Source organism: Brassica oleracea, chromosome C8 (assembly GCF_000695525.1).
Source record: "Brassica oleracea var. oleracea cultivar TO1000 chromosome C8, BOL, whole genome shotgun sequence".
NCBI classification, from domain to species: Eukaryota; Viridiplantae; Streptophyta; class Magnoliopsida; order Brassicales; family Brassicaceae; genus Brassica; species Brassica oleracea.
Genome location: NC_027755.1, coordinates 38,298,670 through 38,322,800, shown reverse-complemented (window position 1 = coordinate 38,322,800; position 24,131 = coordinate 38,298,670). Strand labels below are relative to the sequence as shown.

Below are 24,131 nucleotides of genomic sequence, written 5' to 3'. Positions count from 1 at the left end.
AATAACAGATTTTAGAAAATTTATCTTAAAGATTTAACCTATTGATCAAAAATTTTAAAAGCATACCCATCTATCAACAAAAACTCTTGTTATACTAATTTTTAAATCACAATCCCAGATCTAAAATATTTCTCTACAAAAATGATAATTTTCCTAAAATAACAGGTTTTAGATAATATATCTACAAGATATATCATATTGATCAAAATTTCTAAAGCATGCACATCTATCAACAAAAACTCTTGTTATCCTAATTTCTAAATCACAATTCTAAATCTGCAATATTTATCTACAAAATGACAACTTTACAAAAATAGATGGTTTTGGAATTTTTTAAAATAATTATAACATGTTGATCAAAAATTCTGAAAGCATACCCATCTATCAACAATAACTCTTGTTATCCTAGTTTTTAAATCACAATCTCAAATTTACAATATTTCTCTAAAAAATTGATAACTTTCCTAAAATAGATGGTTTTAGATAATATATCTCCAAGATATAACAAGATATAACATATTGATCAATAACTCTAAAAGCATATATATCAACAAAAACTATTATTATCCTAATTTCTAAATCACAATCTCAAATTTAAAATATTTACTTACACGACGACAACTTTCCAAATATAGCAGTTTTAAAAATTTATTTTAAAAATATTACCAATGGATCAAAAATTCTAAATGCATGCCCATCTATCAACAAAAACTCTTGTTATCCTAATTTCTAAATCATAATCCCAAATCAACAATATTTCACTACAAAATGATAACTTTCTAAAAATTACAGGTTTTGGAAAATTTATCTAAAAATTATAACTTATTGATCAAAAATTTCTAAAATTATACCCATCTATCAACAAAAACTCTTGTAATCCTAATTTCTAAATCACAATAACAAATCTACAATATTTCCCTTCAAAATGATAACTTTCTAAAAATAGCAGGTTTTGAAAATGTATTTAATAATTATAACCTATTGATCAAAAATTCTAAAAACATACCCATCTATCAACAAAAACTCTTGTTATCCTAATTTCTAAATCACAATCCCAAATCTACAATATTTTTCTACAAAATGATAACTTTCCAAATATAGCAGTTTTTAAAATTTTATTTTAAAAATATAGCCCATTGATCAAAAATTCTAAAAGCATACCCATCTATAAAAAAAAAACTCTTGTTATCCTAGTTTCTAAGTCACAATCCCAAATCTACAATATTTTTCGACAAAATGATAACTTTCCAAAAATAGCAGGTGTTGGAAAATTTATTTAAAAATTATAGACTATTTATTAAAAATTATAAAAGCGTACTCATCTATCTACATAAACTATTGTTATTCTAATTTATAAATCACAATCCCAAATATACAAGATGTCTCAACAAAATGATAATTGTTAAAAAATAACAAGTTTTGGAAAATTTATTTAAAAATTATAACTTATAGATCAAAAATTCTAAAAGCATACTCATCTATCAACAAAAACTCTTGTTATCCTAATTTCTAAATCAAAATCTCAAATCTACAATATTTCTCGACAAAATTATAATTTTCCAAAAATAGCAGGTTTTGGAAAATTTATTTTAAAATTATAACCTATTAATCAAAATTGTAAAACCATACCCATCTATAACCATAAACTCTTCTGAATTTTTGATCAATAGGTTGTGTTTTGTAAATAAACTTTTAAAAATTTCTATTTTTGGAAAGTTATCACTTTTTAGGGAAAATAATGTAGATTTGAGATTGTGATTTAGAAACTAGGATAACAAGATTATTTGTTGATAAATGAATATTCTTTTAGAATTTTTGATCAATAGGCTGTATTTTTTAAAAAATTCTATTTTTGGAAATTTATCATTTTTTAGAGAAAATAATATTTATGTGCTTACTCTAGTTTAATTATATACATAATACATAAATGAACCCAAATAAAGAATAATATATAAAAATTATTTTTATCTCGCGCAATTGCGCTGGTCTTAACCCAGTCTATCTTATTAAAACATAAACATTGTGTTGGTACCAATTTGCTTCTACGTAAAAAAAAAATTAAAAAAATGTACTATATAATTAATTCGATTATACACTAATCTTAAGATTAACACATTTAATATTAACAATATAGTACCATTAAAATACCCTATTTTATGGTAATATTATATATCACCATTATTAATGTTGAATTTTATAAAGTATTAGATCCGTAAATCTAGAAATTGCATGTTTGTAGAGAAAACTTTATAACGCAATTATAATTGTAAGATTTTTAAAAGGCAATATCTATTGAACAGTTAGGTTCATGATTATAGAAAATGTCACTGCATTATTTTGCCTCATTTAGAAATTCATTAAGGTATATTTAGAAAACATTATTGAATCAAATTAATTTCGCCTAACAAGTTAACTCATCTGATATTTCCATATTTATTATACAGTAATATTTGGTCGATGCAAATGTGGACCACACGATTCAAATCAAAAGTTGAATGAACTTTTTTGATTTGAAGAGATATTTTACCAAAAATTAATAATTCACAAGAAAAAAATGCTTACGTTAAACCATAAAAAATCATATATCATTTAGTTGAATAAAAATGTATATTATAAAAAATACTTAAATATAAAATATTTAAATCAATATTTTTAATTCAACCCAGCAATAAACCAGACTGTTGGGTTAATTGGGAATGGACCGTGGATCACTAGTTTAATAATTTTAATATATAGCTAAATTTTGACTCGCACTTTTAAACACATAATATTTAATATTTTTGATGAAATTTTCTGCAAATGTTTTGTTAATTTTTTAAAAATGTCTATTTAAAATATTTTTGTATTTAAATCAGCGCTTATAAACTCTAGCAAGACATATAAGACTGTCTATGTAATATTTATCATCTTGTAATAACATAATTAATCAGATATTAAAAAAATATTAAATATTCAGTGTGGGTCAAAACCTAATTTTTTTAATGAGCTGCATAATACCTAAATTTTTTGGAGATTTTATATAGACGTAAAACACATAAACCCAAACCAAACTGAAATTTTATGAGAATGCAAGATCATCATTTATCTAAAAGACATCCAACAAACTGAGGTTAGGACTTTTGAAAAGAAAAAAAAAAAAAAGGAAAAGAACTTGTATCAGCACCAATGGTCAAAATGAATCCAACCAGAACTAAGAAGAAGACTCATCAAATGATAACGACCTCCTCCATGGCTCGAATGATAATTTCACATCCTGTAGAACGTTTTGTGAGTTTATTAACCTTGTCGTATATTTCTGATTCCACAACATTTCGAGGATCATAAGCTGTGGGGCTCAGAATGAGTTTCTTCAGTACTGCTGAGTTTCCAAGAAAGTAACTTGTTGCTTTCATCTTCCCTTTCTCCAATTCAAGTATTTCTTGTATCTCAACACACTCAAGGGTCGATGACACACACTGTGGCACATCTGTGAGTTCCAATCCCTCCCCTCCTCCATCTCCTCTGAATGAACAACCTTTGCAAACACACACACACACGCACGCAAAAAAAGGCTGAGCTTTTAATAATACACATATCCATAAAAACATAAGGACAATAATGGTTTTACCAAGACTAGGTGTTTCAGATTCGGGCAGCACTCAAGAAAGGTTGGCAGAAACTGCAATAACTTGCCATGGAACACTGCTTCTAAACGGGATAAGTTGTTGAATTTAGGAATCATTCCTACTTTCGAGTAAAGATCAAGGGCCTGCAACACGAATATATAATAAATATAATACAAGCAAGTGAGAGAGGTTTTGAATAAGAAAAAGTCCATGAATTGTTGTATGAATATATATATATATATATATATATATATATATTACCTGCACTATTTTGGCAGAGATGATCATATGTCTTACACACGATATCCCATTGAGAAAATCACTGATTTCAATTCTCTTCGATGCATCCCACGGATCAAAAAACTCGCCAAAGTTGACAACAAACTTGATATCAAGCTCAACCACCAACAAACAAGACAGGTTCTTTACCACGACGCTATCAAAATGATCTTCTCCGAGACTCATATGCTCTAGCCCTGGAGCATCAATCTCAAGTGTGCATCGATCTCACTTCCGAACTGCAATCCCATCTGTGCTTAAGCGGCACACGAAACTTCTTCAAGCTCTTAGACCTCACCCGCATAGCCATAAACTCCTCATGCCGACGTGCATACTCATCATCCAGATCCCTCACCAAAGTCAGCTCCTCGAGCTCAGGACATCCAGACACAAGTTTCTCTATATGCACAAGCCATTTAACTTGTTCAAGATGCAAGAATCTAAGACAAGGCATGGAAACAAAACCAGGATCCCTAAGACCAGAAGACGAGAGTTTTAAGTAAACCAATGTCTTGCTCGTGAGGAGATTCATAGGCATGAAGTCAACAACAGGTAAGATATCACTAAGAGTGTCCTCATAATAATCTGGACTGCTCATAACATCTAGATGCTGTATCCCCCGGTCAATCATTGTACAGATCCGGTCCTTGAACCCGTCTATCATCGTGTTCCTGCACTTAATCTTCACTTTTAACAGACTTAGCTCAGGGCTAAACTCGAGAAGCTTGTCAATGAAGGTTAAGAAGCTTAAGAGCATTTCATCGGCATAATAAGGAATAGAAGAGCAGTCTAAGTCAAGACCGGGTACGCTTAAATACACATTCTCCCATCTCTTAGACAAAACACTTGTCTGGACCGATTGTTCTGTCGGAAGGTATGAGAGTATTTGAGTTAACAGAGATTCATAGGCATCATATCAACAATAGGATAATGAAAATTGTCGTCCTCTAAACGATGGGTACTGCTCACAACATCAAGATGCTGTGTCCTCCGGTCAATCATCATACCGATCCGATCCCTGAACCCATCTATCATTGTGTCTCTGCACTGAACCTTGACTTTAAACAGAACTGACTCAGGGCTAAACTCGAGAAGCTTGTCAATGAAGCTTAAGAGCAGTTCATCAGCATCATAAGGAATAACAGAGCAATTTAAGTCAAGACCGGGAACGCTTAGATACAGATTCTCCCATCTCTTGGACATTTAATTATAAAACCTGTAGATAAACTTTTAAAAACGGCTATATTTGGAAAGTTATCATTTTGTAGATAAATATTATAGATTTGAGATTGTGATTTAGAAATTAGGATAACAAGAGTTTTTGTTGATAGATGAGTATGCTTTTAGAATTTTCGATCAATTGATTCTCCCATCTCTTGGACAGGTTCTACAAACCTGATATAGCAGTTTTTAAAAGTTTATCTACAGGTTTTACAATATTTAGATACATATTTATCTACGGGTTTTATAGTTAAATTGTTGAGATGGTCATGTTATGATTTCTTTTGGTGTTGCATATCTATTGATTTGTTTTGTTTTAGGTTATCTTAATTTATTTATACTTTTATTTATTTTGTCATTTTTCTGTATTACTTCAGGCCATGGAAATATATAAATATGATTCTATCAGTATCGAATCTATGGTTAATTTTGTTTTGGAATTCATGAGTTTTTTAACACATTTATTTGAATAAATCTTTTTGTTTATATTAAAACAAACTTTTTCTCTTTTTTTTGTTCTTAAGTTTTTTTGTTTAATTTGTTACTAGATTTTGATCCGCGCTTTATAAGCGCGGGATTGTTTTTTGTTAATAAAACTATTAATCTGTTTATTAGTTCATAATAGAAATGATAAATCTATTTTTTCAATCCATGTATATTTGATAAATATTTTGTGACCCGTAGCAATAAACCAAAGGAAATTTGACATATAGTTGCGTAATGTTAACTGTTGTGGTAAATGTATTAAAGTAAAACTATTGTGTGATATAATATTAAGTAAACAAAGTCATCCTATATAGTTTACAATTACGTAATGTTAGTTGTTGGATTGAATTATATATATATATATATATATATATATATATTATTTTTTGGTCAAATTAGATTGAATTATATAACAACATATTATTAAAGGGTTTCGTTGGAATATATGAATCATGTTATATATGGTAAATATTAATTGCTATAGTAGAGATAAAATCATAATTAGGTTGTTCAAAAAAGGAAATTCAAAATAGTTAATATCGTTAAGCATAAATATAGGAATGACATGTCATGGTAAATAACTTCAAAAGGTAAGGGCAGAATCCTATGAGAGATTCTAATTTAATAGTATAGATATCTGGTTTATATGTTTTCCAATTATTTGTTGAGGTTTTTCTTTATATTTTGTTGGTTTGATTTTAATGATAAAAAAGAAAACTGACATATTCACTTCTTTAAAATTTTCGTAGACTTTTGATCTGATGAAATGTGAACCGGTTTTAAATATCTTTTAAAGAGAAACATATATGTACTTTATGCAAGTACGACCTAGTTCGTAAATTCGTATGACTGTCCTATTTTTCTATTTTTACGTACAAAAATAACAAACTTATCTTTGTGCATGTATCTAGAAGTGGACTTTGGAGTGGGCTGCTGTAACAAAGCTAGAGCTGAGGCCCACTAACAGTCCATCTAACCAACTTTAACCTTATTTTGTTTTCTCTTTCGACACCAAGAATCAAACAAAAACTCCTTTGTCCTCCTCTATTCTTCATACCGACAAACTCCATACCTAATTTTTTCCTCATCTTCGTTAACCTCCAAGCTCATGCTAGCACCAAATCTGTTCCCGCTTTTTGGTCCGAACAGAACCCCAAATCTTATCATCTCCAACAATCTTTAGTCTCCATCTGAGATTGAATTAAGCCAAGCTTCTTATTCCTTATCAGATTTTGTTGCGATGACCATCTCAGCGACTCCGTCAAGACTTGTTGTCATGTTTATAAAGCCCCGACTTACCGGATGGTCAACAATATCTCGATCTCGATGCGCCCCCAGTTGCTAATTTTTTTGTATTCCTCCGACGATTTTATCTCCGTGGAAAGCACATCCATATTCGGTTCAGTCAGATTGAGAGAGAGAGATTCGCGAATCTCACTCATACCTCCTTAATCGATCAAAGCTCTCCTTCCTAGATTTGACTCGGATTTCAATCCCGACCTGTAACGCTCGTCGACTTTTTTGAGAACAACAATCTGACCAACCAAACCAAGGTTCGAGACCTGAGCTTCCAATTTATTTTGTGGCGAACTTGGACCATCAAGCTTAGGCTCTTCCAGTGAGACTCAGGTACGCCTCTCTTCCTTCTTCTTTCACATTTTGCTCAAAAGAATTTTTTTATGGTTGTGTGGAATGAAAGGATGATGTTCACGGGTTCCAATTTTACCTTTTATAGCAGAAGATTCACCGAGTGGAAGAAGGAAGAGATTCTTTTTTTTTTGAATTGAATGTTAAATTTAATTCAAAAAAGAAAGACCTTGTTACAACTATGTGTATCCCTTCCTAATATTTTCTATACAAGTTTAGATTAGATCAACTAGAAGAATAGCCTTTTTCCTTAACTCATCAACCTCCTCATCCTTTTCCACCTTTTCAAATCTACCTAGCTCTCACTCCTACTAGGCAGCCAGCTCTCACTCCTACTGGATCTCCTCATCACAAATCCACCTTCTCAATTCTACCTAGCTCTCGCTCCTACTAGGCAGCCAGCTCTCACTCCTACTGGATATCCAGCTCTCATTCCTACTAGATCTTCCCAACCAGAACTTATAAAATAAGGTTCAAGCTCACCCCCTTCATCGTGTACTAAACCAATAAACCATTCCTCCTGCTAATTCCTTATTGCCTCTCCTCTGCATAATGGTAAAAACATTCCTCATGTTCTTATCCACCCTTCTTACCAAAACTTCATTCGGAGTAGGTTTCTCATCATGTTTCCTTCTGTTTCTTTCCATCCAAAGTGCATGCACAGTAGCTTGCATCATATATCGAGTAACGAAAAGTTTGATTTTGCTCCAGCTTCTTCGCAGAGTAGTGAGTTGAATTAAACTCTCCCAATCTCCCGTGAACTGACCTTGCAAGACCCCTTTCATTAGCACTTCCCATATTTGCATACAGTAAGGACATTTGAAAAAAGGTGCTCTGCAGTCTCCAAAGGATGTCTACACAAAACACACGATCCATCTGCATTGACATTCCAAGTTATTATACGATCTCCAGTGGAAAGCCTCCCTAGCATCACCATCCAAGTGACAAACGCATATTTGGGGGTAGCATGTTTAAACCATACAGTAGAGTGCCATGAGTAACAGAGATGCTTTTCTCGAATATTTTTCCAAGTATCACAAGTGAAAAATTCAGCTTTATATCTACCCTTCTCATTCCTCCACAGAGACACATCTTCCTCATCAACCCACTTCTCCTTCATCTTCTCAATTTCCAACTCCACTGCATTTAGAATATGAACTCGATGATGCCTCCTCCTGTGATTTTTACAAGCTTCCACAATATCTGTTGCACGTATGCCCAGATCAATGTGTCCTCTACCACTCAAGACCTCCTGTAGACGACCCATTGGAGACCAAGCTTCAAACCAAAAAGAAGCTTTCCTTCCATTTCGCACCTCCACTTGATATAAACTTTTTGCAATCTCACGACATTTCAGAAGCTTTTTCCACATCCATGAACCACTTTGTGTGTTTTCCTTTATCATCCAAATAGAACCCTTTCTTATAAGATAAGTTTGTATCCAATTGACCCAAAGAGAACGTGTTGATAGGATCCTCCAAAGCAACTTTAGACAGCAAACTAAGTTGACCTCTTTTAAAGGTCTGACACCCAATCCACCTTCTTGTTTTGTTCTGCAGACATCTCTCCATACAACTTTAGTTTTTCTCCCATTTAGCTCCGGACCAGACCAAAGAAAGCTTGAACACAGTCTCTCAATTTCCTTGATGCAGCCACTAGGTAATCGAAATGCAGCCATCCAGAAATTTGTCAAACTCATAATAACAGAATTGATAAGTTGTAAACGTCCCGCATATGAGAGAAACCTTCCCGTCCACGAACTCACTCTTTTCCTGATCTTCTCTATCAGTGGGAGATAATCAAGCACAATCATTCTCTTTGTTAACAAGGGAAGCCCCAAGTAACGTACCGGAAGTGACCCGGTAGCAAACTGAAAATCTCTCAAAATCTCTTCTCTCTTCTGCATATTACCCGCCATAAACAGAGTGGACTTTTCCATACTAATCTTTAACCCACTCATTCTGTCAAAAGCATCAAACACCCTGAGAATTCCTTCAATTGAATTCCGAGTTCCATCTGCAAACACCATTAGGTCATCAGCGAAACACAAATGTGTGAGATCAATGTTTTTGCACTTCGGATGAAAACCAATTTGACCTCCATGCGCCGCTTCATCTAACATTTTTGACAGAACGTTCATACAAATAACAAACAGGTATGGTGACAACGAACAGCCTTGTCTTAGCCCTCTCTTACTCTGGAAATAACCCGCCAACTCTCCATTGACTTGCACTGAGAAGGAAGCCGAGGTTACACATAGAGAAATCCAGGAGATAAATTTGTCCGAGAGACCCAAGGCCGTTAAAGTGTTGATGAGAAAAGACCATTGGACTGAGTCAAACGCCTTTGATATGTCTATTTTCATGGCGCATCTAGCAGAAATATCTTCCTGATGATAGTCTTTAACTAGTTCTGTTGCCAGCAGAACATTCTCCATAAGCAACCTTTCCTTTATAAACGCAGACTGATTTAACGTAATGAATTTAGGAAGCACACCTTTTAACCTGTTTGCTATGATCTTTGAGATAGCCTTATACAAAACGTTGCAACAGGAGATGGGTCGGTAATCTTTCATCATCTTAGATTCCTCCTTCTTTGGTATCAAGGCCAATATGGTAGAGTTTACTCCCTTTGGTAGAAACCCCTTCACAAAGAAAGACTGTATTGCCACTATAACATCGTCTCCAATTACTTCCCACGCTTTCTTGAAGAATTCAGATGTATAACCGTCTGGCCCTGGAGACTTACTACCCGGCATATGAAATATAACCTCCTTTATTTCTTCTCTTGTGACTTCTCTCTCAAGTTTCCTGCAATCCATCTCACTACATTGATACCCCAACAACTCCTTCAGTCTATCCACTGAAACACCTTCGAAATCCTCCAGTTGCTTTGTCATAAACTCCGCAAAGAAACTTTTTGCTTCCACTTTAATCTCTTCATTCGTCTTTGCTAGAGACCCATCCGCTCTCTGTATTTCATGGATGGCATTCCTAATTTCTCGAAGCTTTGCTGAGTTGTGGAAAAACTTGTTATTACCATCCCCTACATCAAGCCAGTGCACCTTCGAGCATTGCTTGAGAAACTCTTCTTCTAGCTCTGCCAAACGTTGCCATCTTGTATTTGCTTCATTTTCCGCACGCATAGCCTCCATAGTAGGATTGTTTAACGTCTCTCCCTGCTTTTGACATAAAATCTGATACGCCTCGCTGGTTTTCCTTGAAATATCTCCTAACTTCATCTTACTCAGGGCTCTCAGTGGCTGCTTCAAAGCTTTTAACTGCTTCGTAAGACGAAACATAGCAGAAGTTGAGTTGAATAACTTCTCATAATTCTTCCATTGATCCTCTATTAACGGTTTGAACTCTGGCATCTTCGATATTGCATTAGTAAACTTGAAAGGTTTCCTCTTTCTCCTCTCTTCAATCTCTAGATGAATTATGCACCTCAAGTGATCTGAGCAACCCCCAGAATCAAAAACACAGTATGTATGCCAGTTCTGCATCCACTCCTCATTTATCAATACTCTGTCCAGCTTCTTGCAGATTAAACCTTCCTCCCTTTTATTTCCCCAAGTAAATCGTGGCCCTTGATAACTCATATCTGTGAGCCTACAATGTCTTACAGTATCCTGAAAATCCCTCATTCCCAAAGGAATTCTTGGTGAATTCTCAAAACCCGAATGTTCCTCTCCTTCTAGAATTTCATTGTAATCTCCAATCAGCATCCATTTCCTTCCTCTAAACATTGGAGCATCAGAATGATGCCTTAAATCTTCCCATAAACTCTTTCTTTCTTCCATTGTATTCAGCGCATAGATGAAAGAGCAGAGAAACTCCTCCTGATTCCCCGGTAATTTTACTAAACAAGTAATTAGCTGGTCACTCTTATATACTGGCGTCATTCTCACCTCCGATCTCCAGACAATCCACAATCTCCCCAACCTGTTGTGCTCATAATTCGACATAAAACTCCATCCATCAAATACTTCTTCAACTATCTTCATTGCCTTCCTTTCTTTTACCCTTGTTTCTATCAACCCTCCAAAAAGAATTTTTTGATCCCTCACCCAATTTTTGACTACTCTTTGCTTAGTTTGCTTGTTGAAACCTCTCACATTCCAGAAGAAACTAGCCATTTTATAGATGTTTGCGAGAACCCCTCTTCATATCTATGATATGATTTGAAGTTTATGTTACCACTCTATGATTCGTCTTTGATAATCTTGGAAGAGGTTGTCTTCTCCCCCTTTTCTTTTCACTCAGTACATCTTCCAACATTTATGCATCTGTAATATCTTGAACAGGTTCCTCTTCTCCTCCCTCTTCTGTATCTTCTTTCTCCTGATCAGATTCTATTCCACTATCTCTTGAAATACTCAATGCCGCAAACCGCGAAGGCGTTACAATGATCATTTGATCCTGCTGGACACCCTGTTTTGGACTTCTTCCTGCTTTCTGAGATACATTCTTCCAACCATTTATTTCCCCCTCTTCCAACTCTAGACTATCCCTCTGTTCTGCCACTTCACTACTCATCGTCTCCTCATTCCTTATTTCTTCCTCACCCTGTTTTCTTTGCTCATCCGTCTCCGTTTATTTCTCACTTCCTTCCTTTTCTTTCATATTCGAGTGCTCTGAACCCTTCTGTTCCCCTTCTTTTTCCTTCTTATTCAGAGCACAAAAAGTGTCATAATGACCCCACTTTCCACATTTTGTACACCTAGCTGGAAGCCATGGATATGTGAAACCCACAGTAGTCTCCTCCCCTTGTATATTGTACGTGATCTTTGCCGGTAACTCCTTTGTTAAATATGCCTTCACAAACACTTTAGCTTCCTCAAAGTTCTTGCACGCTAAAGTCTCCGGATGCAGGTGGTCAGGAACTCCCACTAAGCTAGTAATGAAACTAAGCCCTTCCCATGAATACATACTCATCGGAACATTTGTCAAATGTACCCATAGAGGCAGCATTTTCTTCATCGAATCCTCTCCTTCCGGAGCCCATTTTGTTACCACCATCGGAACTCCTGCAATATTCCACATCCCTCGCCTCACTACTTTTTCCCTGACTTTCTCACTTGTGATTCTGATCCTCATCATCTTTGCATCCATCTCATAAACATCCAATTTCTGAGTTTTATCGCCGAACGCCCAAATTTTGTTGACTATAACATGAACCTTTGCAATGTGCAGTGCATCCTCCAGAAAATTCTCAATCACAAAGTCCTCCCATAACGGATTTTCCTTCTCAATAACCTCTGACGGAACCTCCACCAAATGCTTCCCATCTCCCACTGATTCTTCAATCTCATACTTCTTCAGAACTTTTTTCTCTTGTACCTTCGAGACCCAAGTCTTCCCCTGATCCATCAACGGAGGAGGATCAGCCGATACCCCCGCCGAATCCATCTCGACCGCCGTAGAAGGCAGTTGAGATCGTAGATCGCCGATCGCTTTTTTTTCGCCAAAATCGCCCTTTTTGGTCTCTAGAAAACGGTGCGTTTCGTTTCTATGAATACAAGTTCGAAGGAAGAGATTCATTGAATGAGGAATCATGGAAGGGGTGGGGATAAGGAATTAAGAAGGTTGTTAATGGCAACATTGAATGCAGCCCTTAACGGCTCGGTTTTCCTTTGCCGTCAAGAAGAAATACAGACAAATCGACACAAATGACAACTCTTACCAGAGATTGGCCCACTGTAAATGAAACGCAGAGTATTAATAAAAAGGGACACGTGTCACAACGACAAAGCTCGACTTTTCTATGTGGAATCCTATGTGGTGTATGGAGGAGAATCAAAACACTACTTTATAATAATAGATAGATGGAATCCTATGTGGCGTAAGGAGGAGAGAGCAAAACACTACTTTATAATAATAGATAGATATATTAGTTTCGGCTCATTGTCATGTAGATCAAACAGATCATATAAAGTCAACTTTAGCTGTCCAATTTTGTAATATGCTACCTTTTTGTAGTGGTACATGTGGGTACTATATAAAATTACATGTTACATCCTATCCAAAGGAACAAGGATTAAATTACTAACTTTATAGACGCAAGTGGTATTAAAATACTCTTATCAACCACAACAAAAGATTTAAGATTTAAATGTTTTTGATTTTATTATCCCACTGCAGTAAATAACAGTAGACTTTTGGAGCAGTTGGAGTTGGATTGAATCGGATGGATACATTGTCTCTCTTAATCATTGACGTATGTATTAGAGTCCGTACAAACCTTGATTAATGCAAAAGTCGCCTTGTGGAAATCGCCAAATGATTATTCAAATCATATAACACGCTTTCAAACTCCACTATAGAGTTAAAACACACAAATAATTGTCTATATATTTTAGCTTTCATCTAAGCTCAGCTCTTCATCCGAAACACATCAGAAAGAAACAAAAACAATGTCAACCTTCCTTTACTTTCTCTATCTTTTGCCTATCTTCTTACTTTCCTTTTTCATCATATCAAAAAAACTCAAACCCTCGAAATGGAAACTTCCTCCAGGCCCCAAGACGCTTCCCATCATCGGAAACTTGCACAACCTCAAAGGCCTGCCTCACGCGTGTTTTCGAAACCTCTCCCAAACGTACGGTCCGGTGATGCTTCTCCGTTTCGGATTCGTCCCCGTGGTCGTGATCTCATCGAGAGAAGGAGCAGAGGAAGCTCTCAAGACCCAAGATCTCGAGTGTTGCAGCCGACCAGAGACGGTCGCGACAAGAATGATCTCTTACAACTTCAAAGACATAGGGTTCGCTCCTTACGGCGAGGAATGGAAAGCGTTGAGGAAGCTCGTGGTTGTGGAGCTTTTGAACATGAAGAAGTTTCAGTCTTTTAGTTACATAAGAGAGGAAGAGAATAACTTGCTGGTCAAGAAACTTACGGAATCTGCTCTGACGCACTCCCCTGTGAATTTGAAGAAGACCCTTTTCACGCTTGTTGCTAGTATCGTGTGTAGGCTCGCTTTTGGGATAGATATTCACAAGTGTGAGTTCGTGGACGAGGACAACGTTGCGGATCTTGTTCATAAGTTTGAGTTGGTTGTGGATGGTATTGCTTTCTCTGACTTTTTTCCTCGAGTGGGTTGGCTTATCGACCGAGTTTCAGGACAGAACAAGACACTGAACAATGTTTTCTCGGAGCTAGACACTTTCTTCCAGAACATTCTTGATGATCATCTTAAGCCCGGAAGAACCGTGTCAGAGAACCCTGACGTTGTAGATGTGATGGTTGAGCTCATGAAGAAGCAAGAGAGAGATGGTGACTCTTTCAAGCTCACCACAGATCATTTCAAAGGAATCATCTCGGTAAGTCTGCTTCGACTTTTAAATTCTTGCCGGCCTCTTAAACCTTAAACACTAAACCATATTCATAAGGTTTGAAACAATTAATAAATTAGTAAATATATTTTCCTGATCAACTTAAGAGTCAAATTATTTATACACCCTTTGTTTCAAGAAATTATATGTTTGAGTTTTTATACATAATTAAGAAGACACTAAATTTTGATCATAAATAAATTATTTTGTGATTTACTATTTCTTATATTTTTTAACCAATAAAAAATTGATAAACACGATTAATTATTTTAAAGTTTACAGTTTATCATTATTATCTAATTAAAAATACAATGAAAAAAATAAAAAAAATGTTTTTTTAATATGGATTATTTTGAAACGTTAGTATTTTGGGAACATGTATTTTTATTTTGCAATATCTATGATCGATCGGTTCTGCTTGAAAACATTTGAAGTTAACATGTCTTCGTTTTGTATTAGGACATATTTCTTGCGGGAGTAAACACAAGCGTCATCACACTGATCTGGGCCATGACTGAGCTGATCAGAAACCCGAGAGTGATGGAGAAAGTGCAACACGAGATTAGGACAACACTTGGGGACAAGAAGAAGAGTCTAACAGCAGATGATCTAAACCACCTTAACTACTTCAAACTCGTGGTCAAGGAGACATTCAGGTTACACCCAGCAGCTCCACTCTTACTCCCAAGAGAAACAATGTCTCACGTCAAGATCCAAGGCTACGATATCCCCAAGAAATCCCAGATGATGATCAACATTTACTCGATAGCACGCGATCCAAAACTCTGGACAAACCCTGATGAGTTTAACCCTGACAGGTTTCTCGAGAGTTCTGTAGATTATAGGGGACTAAACTTTGAGCTTTTACCGTTTGGTTCTGGCCGGAGAATTTGTCCAGGGATGAATATGGGAATCGCCACGGTGGAGTTGGGACTGTTGAATCTGCTTTACTTCTTTAACTGGGGGTTGCCTGAAGGGAAGACTGTGAAAGACATCGACTTGGAAGAAACTGGTTCGATCATTATCAGCAAGAAAACAACTCTTGAGCTTGTTCCACTTCTTCATAACTTCAACAAATAGTCAATGCGTTATATGTTTGCACAAAAAAAAAGTCAATGAGTTATACGTATATGTCTCATCTTCTTTTCTTTTTTTACTGGTTGTGTTGTTTGGATTTTTGTTCACTTTGTATAATAGGTTACGCAAATTAAATAGAACTAAATCTTGTATATCTGAAATTAGATATGTCAACTAAGACCGTTTTGCAGCTTGAATCCACTCGGCTCTATAAATTATTTAATTTATGTTTGGTTATATAAATCCAAAAAATTGAAATTTTTCGAAGTAAAAATCTGATATTTTAGAATTAAGCTTGTCTAGGTTAAAACCAGCTCGAAAAATTCAAAAGTTAGCCATTGGAGCAATTTTTAAACATGTCAATTTTATCTGAGTCTTGATAACTGCATAGACTAGAATCAACGAGTGTGATTGGAAAATATAAGATAAATAAAAGGAAAAAAAAAAGAGCGAAAACAAGAGGAAAAATAAAAGTGAGAGAGAAAGTAAACTAGAGTAAATATATTTACTCTTGTTTGAATTGGAGTAAATTTATTAGTGGGTTTTACTTTCTTTTAACAGTAACCAGAGGTAAGAGGAGGAAAAATGTTTTTAAGTGATTGGTAAGATTTCAGGGTAAAAAGGAGTAACTGATATTTCCCTTCATTATTTACTCTACAAGTGACGCACCCAACATTCTACTTTCTACAGCCCTAATCTCGGTGATTTGATTTAACTAACTACATGTTGTGTCAGCTGGCGTCAACGTTTCAACAAACGACGACTTTGGTATCAGTCATTCTATAATTTGAATGTGTTACGTGTTGCCTTCTAACAACATGTGTCATGAATCGTTACCAAGTTTTGTCATCATCCAAGGAAAAAGTCTAATCTGATTATCTTTACGTTGTTTTAAGTAGGCCTGGGACTTATTATCCGAGATCCGGATTCGATCTGAGATCCGCTCCGGATCCGCTCCGAAAATAGGATATCCGGGGTGCCCGGATCCGAATCCGGATAGTAAAATCTTGGATCCGTGCAAACCGAATCCGGATCCGGATATCTTAATTTTTAGGTCCGGATATCCGGATCCGGATATGTACTTTTAAAGTACATTAAATTTTTAAATTTTATTAATATTTATAATCCGGATCCGTATTTTTAAAATACATTAAATTTTTAAATTTTATTAATATTTATATTTGATATATTAATATTTATACATGAATTAATATTATAATATAATATTTTAGTTTTTACAATATTATAAACATATATAAATATATTTATAAATATTTAATTTATGTATTATATTAAAAAAATTAGTATTTTTTGTTAAAAAAATTATTTTTAATTATTTTGACGGATCCGGATCCGGATATCCGTGGATAATAGAATATCAAGACGGATATCCGAAACCCGGATATCCGGAAACCACGAATCCGGATCCGGATATTAAATCCACGGATCCGACGGATCCGGATCCGGATACTCTAAATTTCCCGGATATCCGGATCCGTCCGAGGGCTAGTTTTAAGACCTTTTGGTCTAAAAGTCATTCTAACATTTTTCTTTATATTTCGCATATTCAAAACTCTGTTTCCGCCCAAACCAAAAAGCAAAACAATGACAATCTTCCTCTGTTTTCTCTGTTTCTTAATCTGTTTTTTAATCTGTTTCATTCCGTTACTCATTTTAGAATATCTCAAACGCCCGAAACGAGAGCTTCCTTCCGGGACCAAAGTGGCTTCCGTTCATCGGAGTCTTTCACAGCTTCAACAAAATGTTTCATCTATTTTTCCGAGAACTTCCCCAAAAGTACGGGGCAGTGATGCTTATCATTTTTGGAATAGACATCGTCGTGATCTCATCTAAAGAAGCAGCAGCCGTCCAGAGAATGTCCTCGCCTCTTCTGGTGAAGAATGGGAAACTTCAAGGTACCTCGCTCTGATCAAACTTTTTAACACGAAGACTCATTCTTTTAGGTATATCAGAGAGTAAGAGAATGACTTGTTCCTCAAGAAACTCTCTCAGAGAGTAAGAGATAGATTTGTCAACAGTTCCATAGCTGACAAAGGACTTGAGTTAGAGCTATTACCGATTGGTTCTGGTAAGAGAATATGTCCTGAGACGAGGATGGCCACTGTGGAGTTGGGACTCTTGAACCTCCTTTACTTCTTCGATTGGGAATTGCCACAGGGTAAAAGGGTCAAGGACATTGACTTGGAAGAAACTGGAATTATAACTCTCAGCAAAAGAACAGCTCTTCAACCCGTTCCAGTTCTTCATCACTGAATCTAAAGACTTAATAAGAGAGAAAGAATGTTTCCTTGATTCAGCTTCTCGTGTTTTTTTTTCTTTCAAATAGTGGTGTGACATTGTTACATTCTATAAGTTTTTTATCTGACTACTGATACATCAATCAATAATAGTCTCTGTCATAGTTGTTCCCCTGGTAACGTCGGTTGTTGCTCTGATGAACTTCTTCAGCAGTAATCTCAGCAGACAGAGTATTAGTCTGCATAGTTCTTCCTACAGGTTCCTTGAGATACATCTGGTCATCCAAGTAGGCCGTGATGTCGGTTATGATCGTCTGCAGATTCGATGCGTCCTTTCTCGCCCTCAGTCTTGGCAAGAAATGCTCTCTGACTATGTTCACAACTTTCAAAAACTGAGATCTGTACCTCTGGTGAAGACCAAACCCTGCCATCTACACACCGACATATAGATACCATAGTTATGATTTAGATGTGTGTGTTTTTTTTAATTCAGAAAACATTATTGGTACCTGGAGAAATGCGTTTAAAGCTGTTGCGGTAGCTCTGGTGGCTGAGGTTTTGTTAAGAAACCGCGCAAGCCAAGCCCATCCTTGTTCAATCCCATGAACGTTAGTAACATTGCCACCTCGAATATCGTTCTGTCATTAAAAAACAGAAGACTCATATTTTGATATTGTAAAATAGCAATGTACAAGACATATAGTTGAATAAGACTCAAAAAACCTGAACAAGTGCACCGTAGAGTCTCATTGTGGAATCTAGTTGTTCATATGCGTCTGAGTCCCAAGCTGACTGAAATAATTACAGAGAAGATTATTAACAATGGTTTTTTAAACAATTTGGGTCAGTCATTTTTAAAAGAATATTAGTTAGTTACCTGTGAGTTAAGAATATGCTTTGGGACAGTGTAATTGCAAGCTTTGTGGAATTCAGCAAGAACAATATCCATTGCTTGTGGAAACTGTGTGCATCAATGGTAAGATGATATTCAGTAACAGCAAAGAGAGTTCTCAGTACAGAACCAACACAAAACTCTAGGATCTTGTACCTGCGAGGTGACGTAAACGATGACGTAGCTGCCTGCAAAATGATCTTTAGCGGATACTATCTGAAAGAATCAACAAATGTTAATGCCATCAGTCTCAATTTTTCTTTATCACAAGAGTCTAGTCCATCATATGAACATATCACAGAGGACAACAATCTGAGTCGATTCCAACATCTAACATAAACAGACCACGTATATAACAAGTTACCTTCTTTGCAAAAGCTGCAATACTGATGGACACCGGACAACGAGGGTCTCTGAATATTTTGACAATTTCGTTGCTTTTCTTACTGCAAAACAAAAAATGCAGAAATAACTAAAGTTAAAAAAAAAAAAAAAGACTGAAGAATTAACAAAACTCTGTAAGAGACGCCTAGACGAGCTTAACAAACCTTCTTCGACTCTATTTGAATCTTTCTTACCAAATGCTAAAAATTGACATTTTCACAAGTAAAAAAAGATCAAGGCTCCTATATTAAAACGCTAAAAGAGACATATACCACTAGAGAAAAGAAAGGGCAAAGCTGTTATCGAATGCCACAGATGATCTTAACCTTGCATGGGGGAAAACTATCAGATTAGATGAAGAAACCATGAATCCTACCTGACATTATCCTTTGTTCCTCTTATTTGCTTTATAGCCCTTGTAATTTGCTTCTCAAAGCTGCTAAAGTCCTACAAAGAGTAATAAAAGAATCAGATGGCTTGTGAGCAAATGGGATGATATGATTAACAAACATAAGAAAAAGATAGATAGATACCTCATTTGGACGTGATCTTAGCGACTGGTTCGTAGCTTCTAACTCTTCGAGCTTCTTCAACCTGTGATTCTCCAATGTCAAAGCACTTTCTGCAGCTTGGATTGATTTACCTAGCATCATTAATAAAGAACAAACACACACGAAATGAGATCATGGCAACGTAGAAGACCACTGTGTATTCAGTAGAAAACAGCCTACCCCCACCTTGAGCATTCGATGCAGCTGAGCTTCTCTCCCTCTCAGTCTTCTCTTCCGCAATTTTTTGTTCAGCAGCTTTGCGATCTGTTGCTTCCTTTTCAGCTGCTTCTTTAGCTGCTTTTCTCTCAGCTTCTTTCTTTGCTTCTTCAGCTCTGAGTTTTGCTTGCATCTAGAAGAAACCAAAACAGAAATAAATCAACCAAGCTGGTTACGCTAAGGATAACAAATATAAAGTTCAACTGATAAAAAAACATACTTCAGCCTCGGCACGAGCTTTCTCTTGACGTATTTTCTCTTCTTGACGTGCCCTTTCTCTCCTCCTGGCTTCCTCCTGAGCTTCCTCACTCCTTATTTTTCTTTCTTCTATTTGCGATTTAATTTCATGCTCACGTTGGATTGCAGTTAGATGAGTATCGAGTGCTTCAGCACTTTAACACAGCAACAAGAAAAAAACTCATTACTTTCCAAAACACTAGAAGGAAAAAACAATCGCAGCATATGAACCATAGCTTACACTTTTCGCTGGTACTGAAGGTCAAGTTTACGCTCCACTTCTTTTCTAGTTTCTTTATACTTTTCAACTCGGGCTATTGCAGAGCGAGACGTTTCAATCTCTTGCAGTATCTCCGTTTCAACAACTGATACTTGACTCCTAATATCTTCCTGTTATCAAAAGATTCAAATTATCAATCAGTTATTATATACCAATCGAAATACACACTAAACAAGTATCTATTTGCCTCACCTTAACTTCGGTTTGGTGGTCGTTGATCACCTCGTATAGTGCGCTCTCAGCCAAACCCGTCTTACTCAGCAGAAAGGACTCGGGTTCACAGCCTAACTCATCATCAGATTCATCATCACTGTATGAACAAGAACTAACGATTAAAACAGCGTGAAGAAGTCTTCCCCAAATTTGAAGCAAGCTAGCAAGGGAGAGTTGGTGGTAATCACCTCAAGTACAGATCATCGCAGGCAAAACGTGTCCCATTTGTACAGAGTTGACGATGACCTTCTTCTTCTTCTTCACTCTCTTCATCTACATCACTCTCCATCTCATCTTCTGATACACGCATTACAAATCCTCCACCTCTACTTCCCATCCTTTTCAAACACGCCAATGTAACTAAAATGAGAAGCAGTTCTCTACTTTCTAACTCCTAAACTAACCAAACCCTAAACCAATGCAGAACTCAATAAAGAGCTAAAACACTGAATCAAAAGACACAGAGTATATACCGTAAGGTTGTGTGAGTGAGAGGCTGAGGAAACCTTGAAAAGACATTGAGCTTCTTTTCAACAGAATCGATTTCAGAGAGTAAGCTATTGAAGTTCCAGTTAGGCTCAGGGTCAATGCTAATCCCATCGACGCTTCTCGGACAAGGAGGCTCCAAAACAATCCCCCTGCAACACACAAAAAGAAGCCAACTTTGAAGTAGAGAGAGAATAGTAAAATCCCCAAAAAAGAATCGAAATTTGAGAAACCCAAAAGGAACCCAACTCACTGATGAGCTCAATCAAGAACACACCCACACGCATCTGAGTTTCGAAAGTTCACAATGAGATGTCGGAAACTTACATTGATGGCTCACTGGTGAAAAAGAGAATCAATTTACAGAGGAGAACGTCTCGCTTCTTCTCTGGGAGCGATAAAGTTCATGCCTTTGTTTCGAGAGAGACTCTGAATCCAAGACTTTTGCAGCGCCGCGAGCCCCAATGGGGACGAGGAAGCGTAACATCGATGCCAAACGTCGTCGTTTCAACGAAAATAAGAAAATAAGACCGGCGGTTACGAAAGACCGGTCGGTTTAAATCAGAACACTCTGATAGTTAGTTATTGCTGGGGCTTCCCCCTATCCTCCGTCTTATTTAGTATAGTTTTGAGTCTTACGCCTAAGTTTAACAAAAATGTTAAACTTGTGATTATGACAGCACACAAAAGGAGTAATTACTTGGACGTATGTTAAACTTCAACAGTTGTTGATTACACACTTTTAAGTCTCTCTTAATTTGTGAACAAAGTGTTGCCAGATCTATAATCACTTTAGACTAAATTTATCTTGGAAATAGAATAAACCTGCGTTCCAAGTTATATATTTCGACTTTGTTTATTTATTTTGATAGTCTACTTTCTACAATGTTTTCCATGTTGCTTTTTACAAAACTGTTGATTAATGAATATAATTGCATCATATATGCACCTAATGTCATGAATTTACAGTGATATAAAAATCATTATCCTTAAAGTTATATATTGACATTTCTTCAGTTTGATATGTACAATTCAAAATGTGGTTCAGTCTTTTGATTATGATCATAAATATTAACATAGCTAATGACTCAACAACTTGAACTTTGATTTGTTGTTTCAAGGTTACTGAATATTGATTTTATCCATTTTAGAAGACGGTTTGGTAAATATACTGCTCAAGTTGATGCCTGTTCTAGACCTACCTCGCAAGGTTGAATGTTAGTTTATGAGACGTCTCATAGTGTAAGATATAGACGCTGGCTACATATACGTTTTAGGTCTTCAAAGAAAACTCATGTTAAAAATCTTATACTAGTATATCATACATTGATCAACATGGAAAGGAAGCCAACTCTTATACTAACGTAAATGTTAAAACTTAAAAACATAGCTTATAACTGATGATATATGAAATAGTAAAGTAAGAACATTTCTTAATGACAAAGACATTAATTTACTGCTTAACCCTCTCCATCTATAAATAAGACTATTGTCAAAATGATTCTCCAGCACACAAAAGAAGCAAGAAAACACAACTTCATACAGGCAATGACAAGAAAAGAGCCAAAACACCTGTCTTGCACTTTCCCTTTATTATGTTTCTTCTTCTCTTTCATTGCACACACCGTCCCAAACATGGCTTATCCTCTCTCCACAAGCTCCCGTTGGATTGTAGACGAGAATGGTCAACGAGTGAAGCTAGCGTGTGTGAACTGGCCATCGCACCTGCAGCCTGTGGTGGCGGAAGGACTGAGTAAACAACCGGTCGACGCAGTAGCCAAGAAGATAGTGGAAATGGGTTTCAATTGTGTTAGGTTAACTTGGCCGTTGGATTTGATGACTAATGAGACATTGGCTAATAATGTCACAGTGAGACAATCTTTTCAAAGCCTTGGTCTTACAGATGACATTGTTGGCTTCCAAACTAACAACCCCTCCATTATTGATTTCTCCCTCATTGAAGCTCTCAAGGTACTCTTATAGTATCCTATCTTTTCACTCTATACATTGGACCAGTTAATTTTTTGATATATATGAGGTTTGAATCTGACCAACAAGGAATTAATCTGACGTTCATATAAGTTTTAGCGACATGATCTGAATATTTATCGCATATGTATGTTAGACATATCGTACATATACATGTGTACGTCAGTACATGCTTTTTGCATGTATCATGTGAACATATAATATATTTTGCCAATAAATGGAAAATGTGAAATAATTTGTATATGTAAGCTATTTCCGTGAAATATCGTTTACACTCGACAGTATATTCAAATGAAAAATTATATGATAAAATAAGATGCATGGGTGCATCCTTATTTTATTGGATTTTTGACATATATCAGATAGGTGCATCTTAAATACTAACTAGATCTCGATCTATCATATTAAAATATATTGTAACATTTCACAAATTTATAAAGTTTTTAAAAAGTTAAACTTTTCACTTCATAGATTTATATTATTGAGTAAATAATTAAACATTTAGTTTTTGTTTAATTTTTAAAATAAACTATATAGTTTAAAATTTGTTTTCATTGGTTTAAGGTAGTAAAGATTAATCAATGTTAGATAATATGATTTTTTGTTATTTAAAAAAAATTATAATTTTAAAAGTTAACATCGACAAATATTTAAATATTAAGCATATAGAGGTATAGTATTACAACATTAAATTATATATATCTAATTTATATTATCTATAAATCCAATGAATCATCTATTGTTTAAATCCAATTATTGATAATCCAATAAAAATTTCTGGTATGTCCAAAATTTAAATGATAAGATTAGATATTAAATGTAACATGACTTTCTAAGAATAGGTCCATTAGGTCTATTTTAAAAAAAAAAAATCACACATGAATCAAGGTTGTCACTTCTGTTTTAATATATAAGATGACTTTCTAAGAATAGGTCCATTAGGTCTATTTTAAAAAAAAATCACACATGAATCATGGTTG

General features: G+C 35.5%; 4 protein-coding genes and 1 pseudogene across 5 annotated transcripts in view; 2 read left to right on the top strand and 3 right to left on the bottom strand.

Moving 5' to 3' along the window:
* Positions 1 to 3,156: 3,156 nt before the first annotated feature.
* LOC106309349 lies at positions 3,157 to 5,087 on the bottom strand (annotated as a pseudogene).
* A 2,772-nt stretch (positions 5,088 to 7,859) lies between these two features.
* On the bottom strand, positions 7,860 to 12,649 carry LOC106309348. Its single transcript, XM_013746381.1, has 4 exons — positions 11,845 to 12,649; positions 10,826 to 11,270; positions 8,221 to 10,651; positions 7,860 to 8,114 (listed from the first exon to the last, which is right to left on the bottom strand). Exons 1-4 carry the CDS (start codon positions 12,647 to 12,649, stop codon positions 7,860 to 7,862), a joined length of 3,936 nt encoding a protein of 1,311 aa, XP_013601835.1.
* A 963-nt stretch (positions 12,650 to 13,612) lies between these two features.
* LOC106309805 (cytochrome P450 71B7) lies at positions 13,613 to 15,823 on the top strand. The gene is made up of 2 exons (XM_013746941.1): positions 13,613 to 14,556; positions 15,028 to 15,823. The coding sequence occupies exons 1-2, from the start codon at positions 13,654 to 13,656 to the stop codon at positions 15,646 to 15,648; spliced, it is 1,524 nt and encodes a 507-aa protein (XP_013602395.1). The 5' UTR covers positions 13,613 to 13,653; the 3' UTR covers positions 15,649 to 15,823.
* A 2,116-nt stretch (positions 15,824 to 17,939) lies between these two features.
* On the bottom strand, positions 17,940 to 21,653 carry LOC106307898 (protein GLE1). Of its 2 annotated transcripts, none has more exons than XM_013744989.1 (15): positions 21,490 to 21,653; positions 21,150 to 21,314; positions 20,865 to 21,014; positions 20,656 to 20,773; positions 20,425 to 20,573; positions 20,167 to 20,338; positions 19,911 to 20,079; positions 19,713 to 19,822; positions 19,556 to 19,626; positions 19,160 to 19,241; positions 18,952 to 19,011; positions 18,781 to 18,864; positions 18,627 to 18,695; positions 18,413 to 18,541; positions 17,940 to 18,334 (listed from the first exon to the last, which is right to left on the bottom strand). In XM_013744989.1, coding segments are annotated over exons 1-15 (1,818 nt in total). In that variant the 5' UTR covers positions 21,492 to 21,653; the 3' UTR covers positions 17,940 to 18,046. The 2 variants fall into 2 exon arrangements, with proteins under 2 accessions (XP_013600443.1, XP_013600444.1); XM_013744990.1 differs by having other exon boundaries at positions 19,917 to 20,079.
* A 1,030-nt stretch (positions 21,654 to 22,683) lies between these two features.
* Positions 22,684 to 24,131, top strand: part of LOC106310769 — a 9,550-nt gene continuing 8,102 nt past the window's right edge. The window contains exon 1 of the mRNA XM_013747987.1: positions 22,684 to 23,133. Within this exon, the coding sequence (XP_013603441.1) occupies positions 22,711 to 23,133 (423 nt within the window). The 5' untranslated portion in view covers positions 22,684 to 22,710. The remainder of the gene's footprint in view (positions 23,134 to 24,131) is intronic.

What these genes read in the sequence shown, in the direction of transcription:
- LOC106309348 (XM_013746381.1), bottom strand. Translation starts at nt 12,649, where the DNA reads ATGGATTCGGCGGGGGTATCGGCTGATCCTCCTCCGTTGATGGATCAG. An exon ending in ACAGATATGAGTTATCAAGG is followed by an intron (nt 10,652 to 10,825) that starts GCCACGATTTAC and finishes TGAAGAGAGGAG; the next exon opens with AAAGAGGAAACCTTTCAAGT. An exon ending in GTTACTCATGGCACTCTACT is followed by an intron (nt 8,115 to 8,220) that starts GTATGGTTTAAA and finishes ATGTCAATGCAG; the next exon opens with ATGGATCGTGTGTTTTGTGT.
- LOC106309805 (XM_013746941.1), top strand. Translation starts at nt 13,654, where the DNA reads ATGTCAACCTTCCTTTACTTTCTCTATCTTTTGCCTATCTTCTTACTT. An exon ending in ATTTCAAAGGAATCATCTCG is followed by an intron (nt 14,557 to 15,027) that starts GTAAGTCTGCTT and finishes GTTTTGTATTAG; the next exon opens with GACATATTTCTTGCGGGAGT.
- LOC106307898 (XM_013744989.1), bottom strand. An exon ending in TCGTTTACGTCACCTCGCAG is followed by an intron (nt 18,865 to 18,951) that starts GTACAAGATCCT and finishes TGATGCACACAG; the next exon opens with TTTCCACAAGCAATGGATAT. An exon ending in TCTACGGTGCACTTGTTCAG is followed by an intron (nt 18,542 to 18,626) that starts GTTTTTTGAGTC and finishes TTTTAATGACAG; the next exon opens with AACGATATTCGAGGTGGCAA.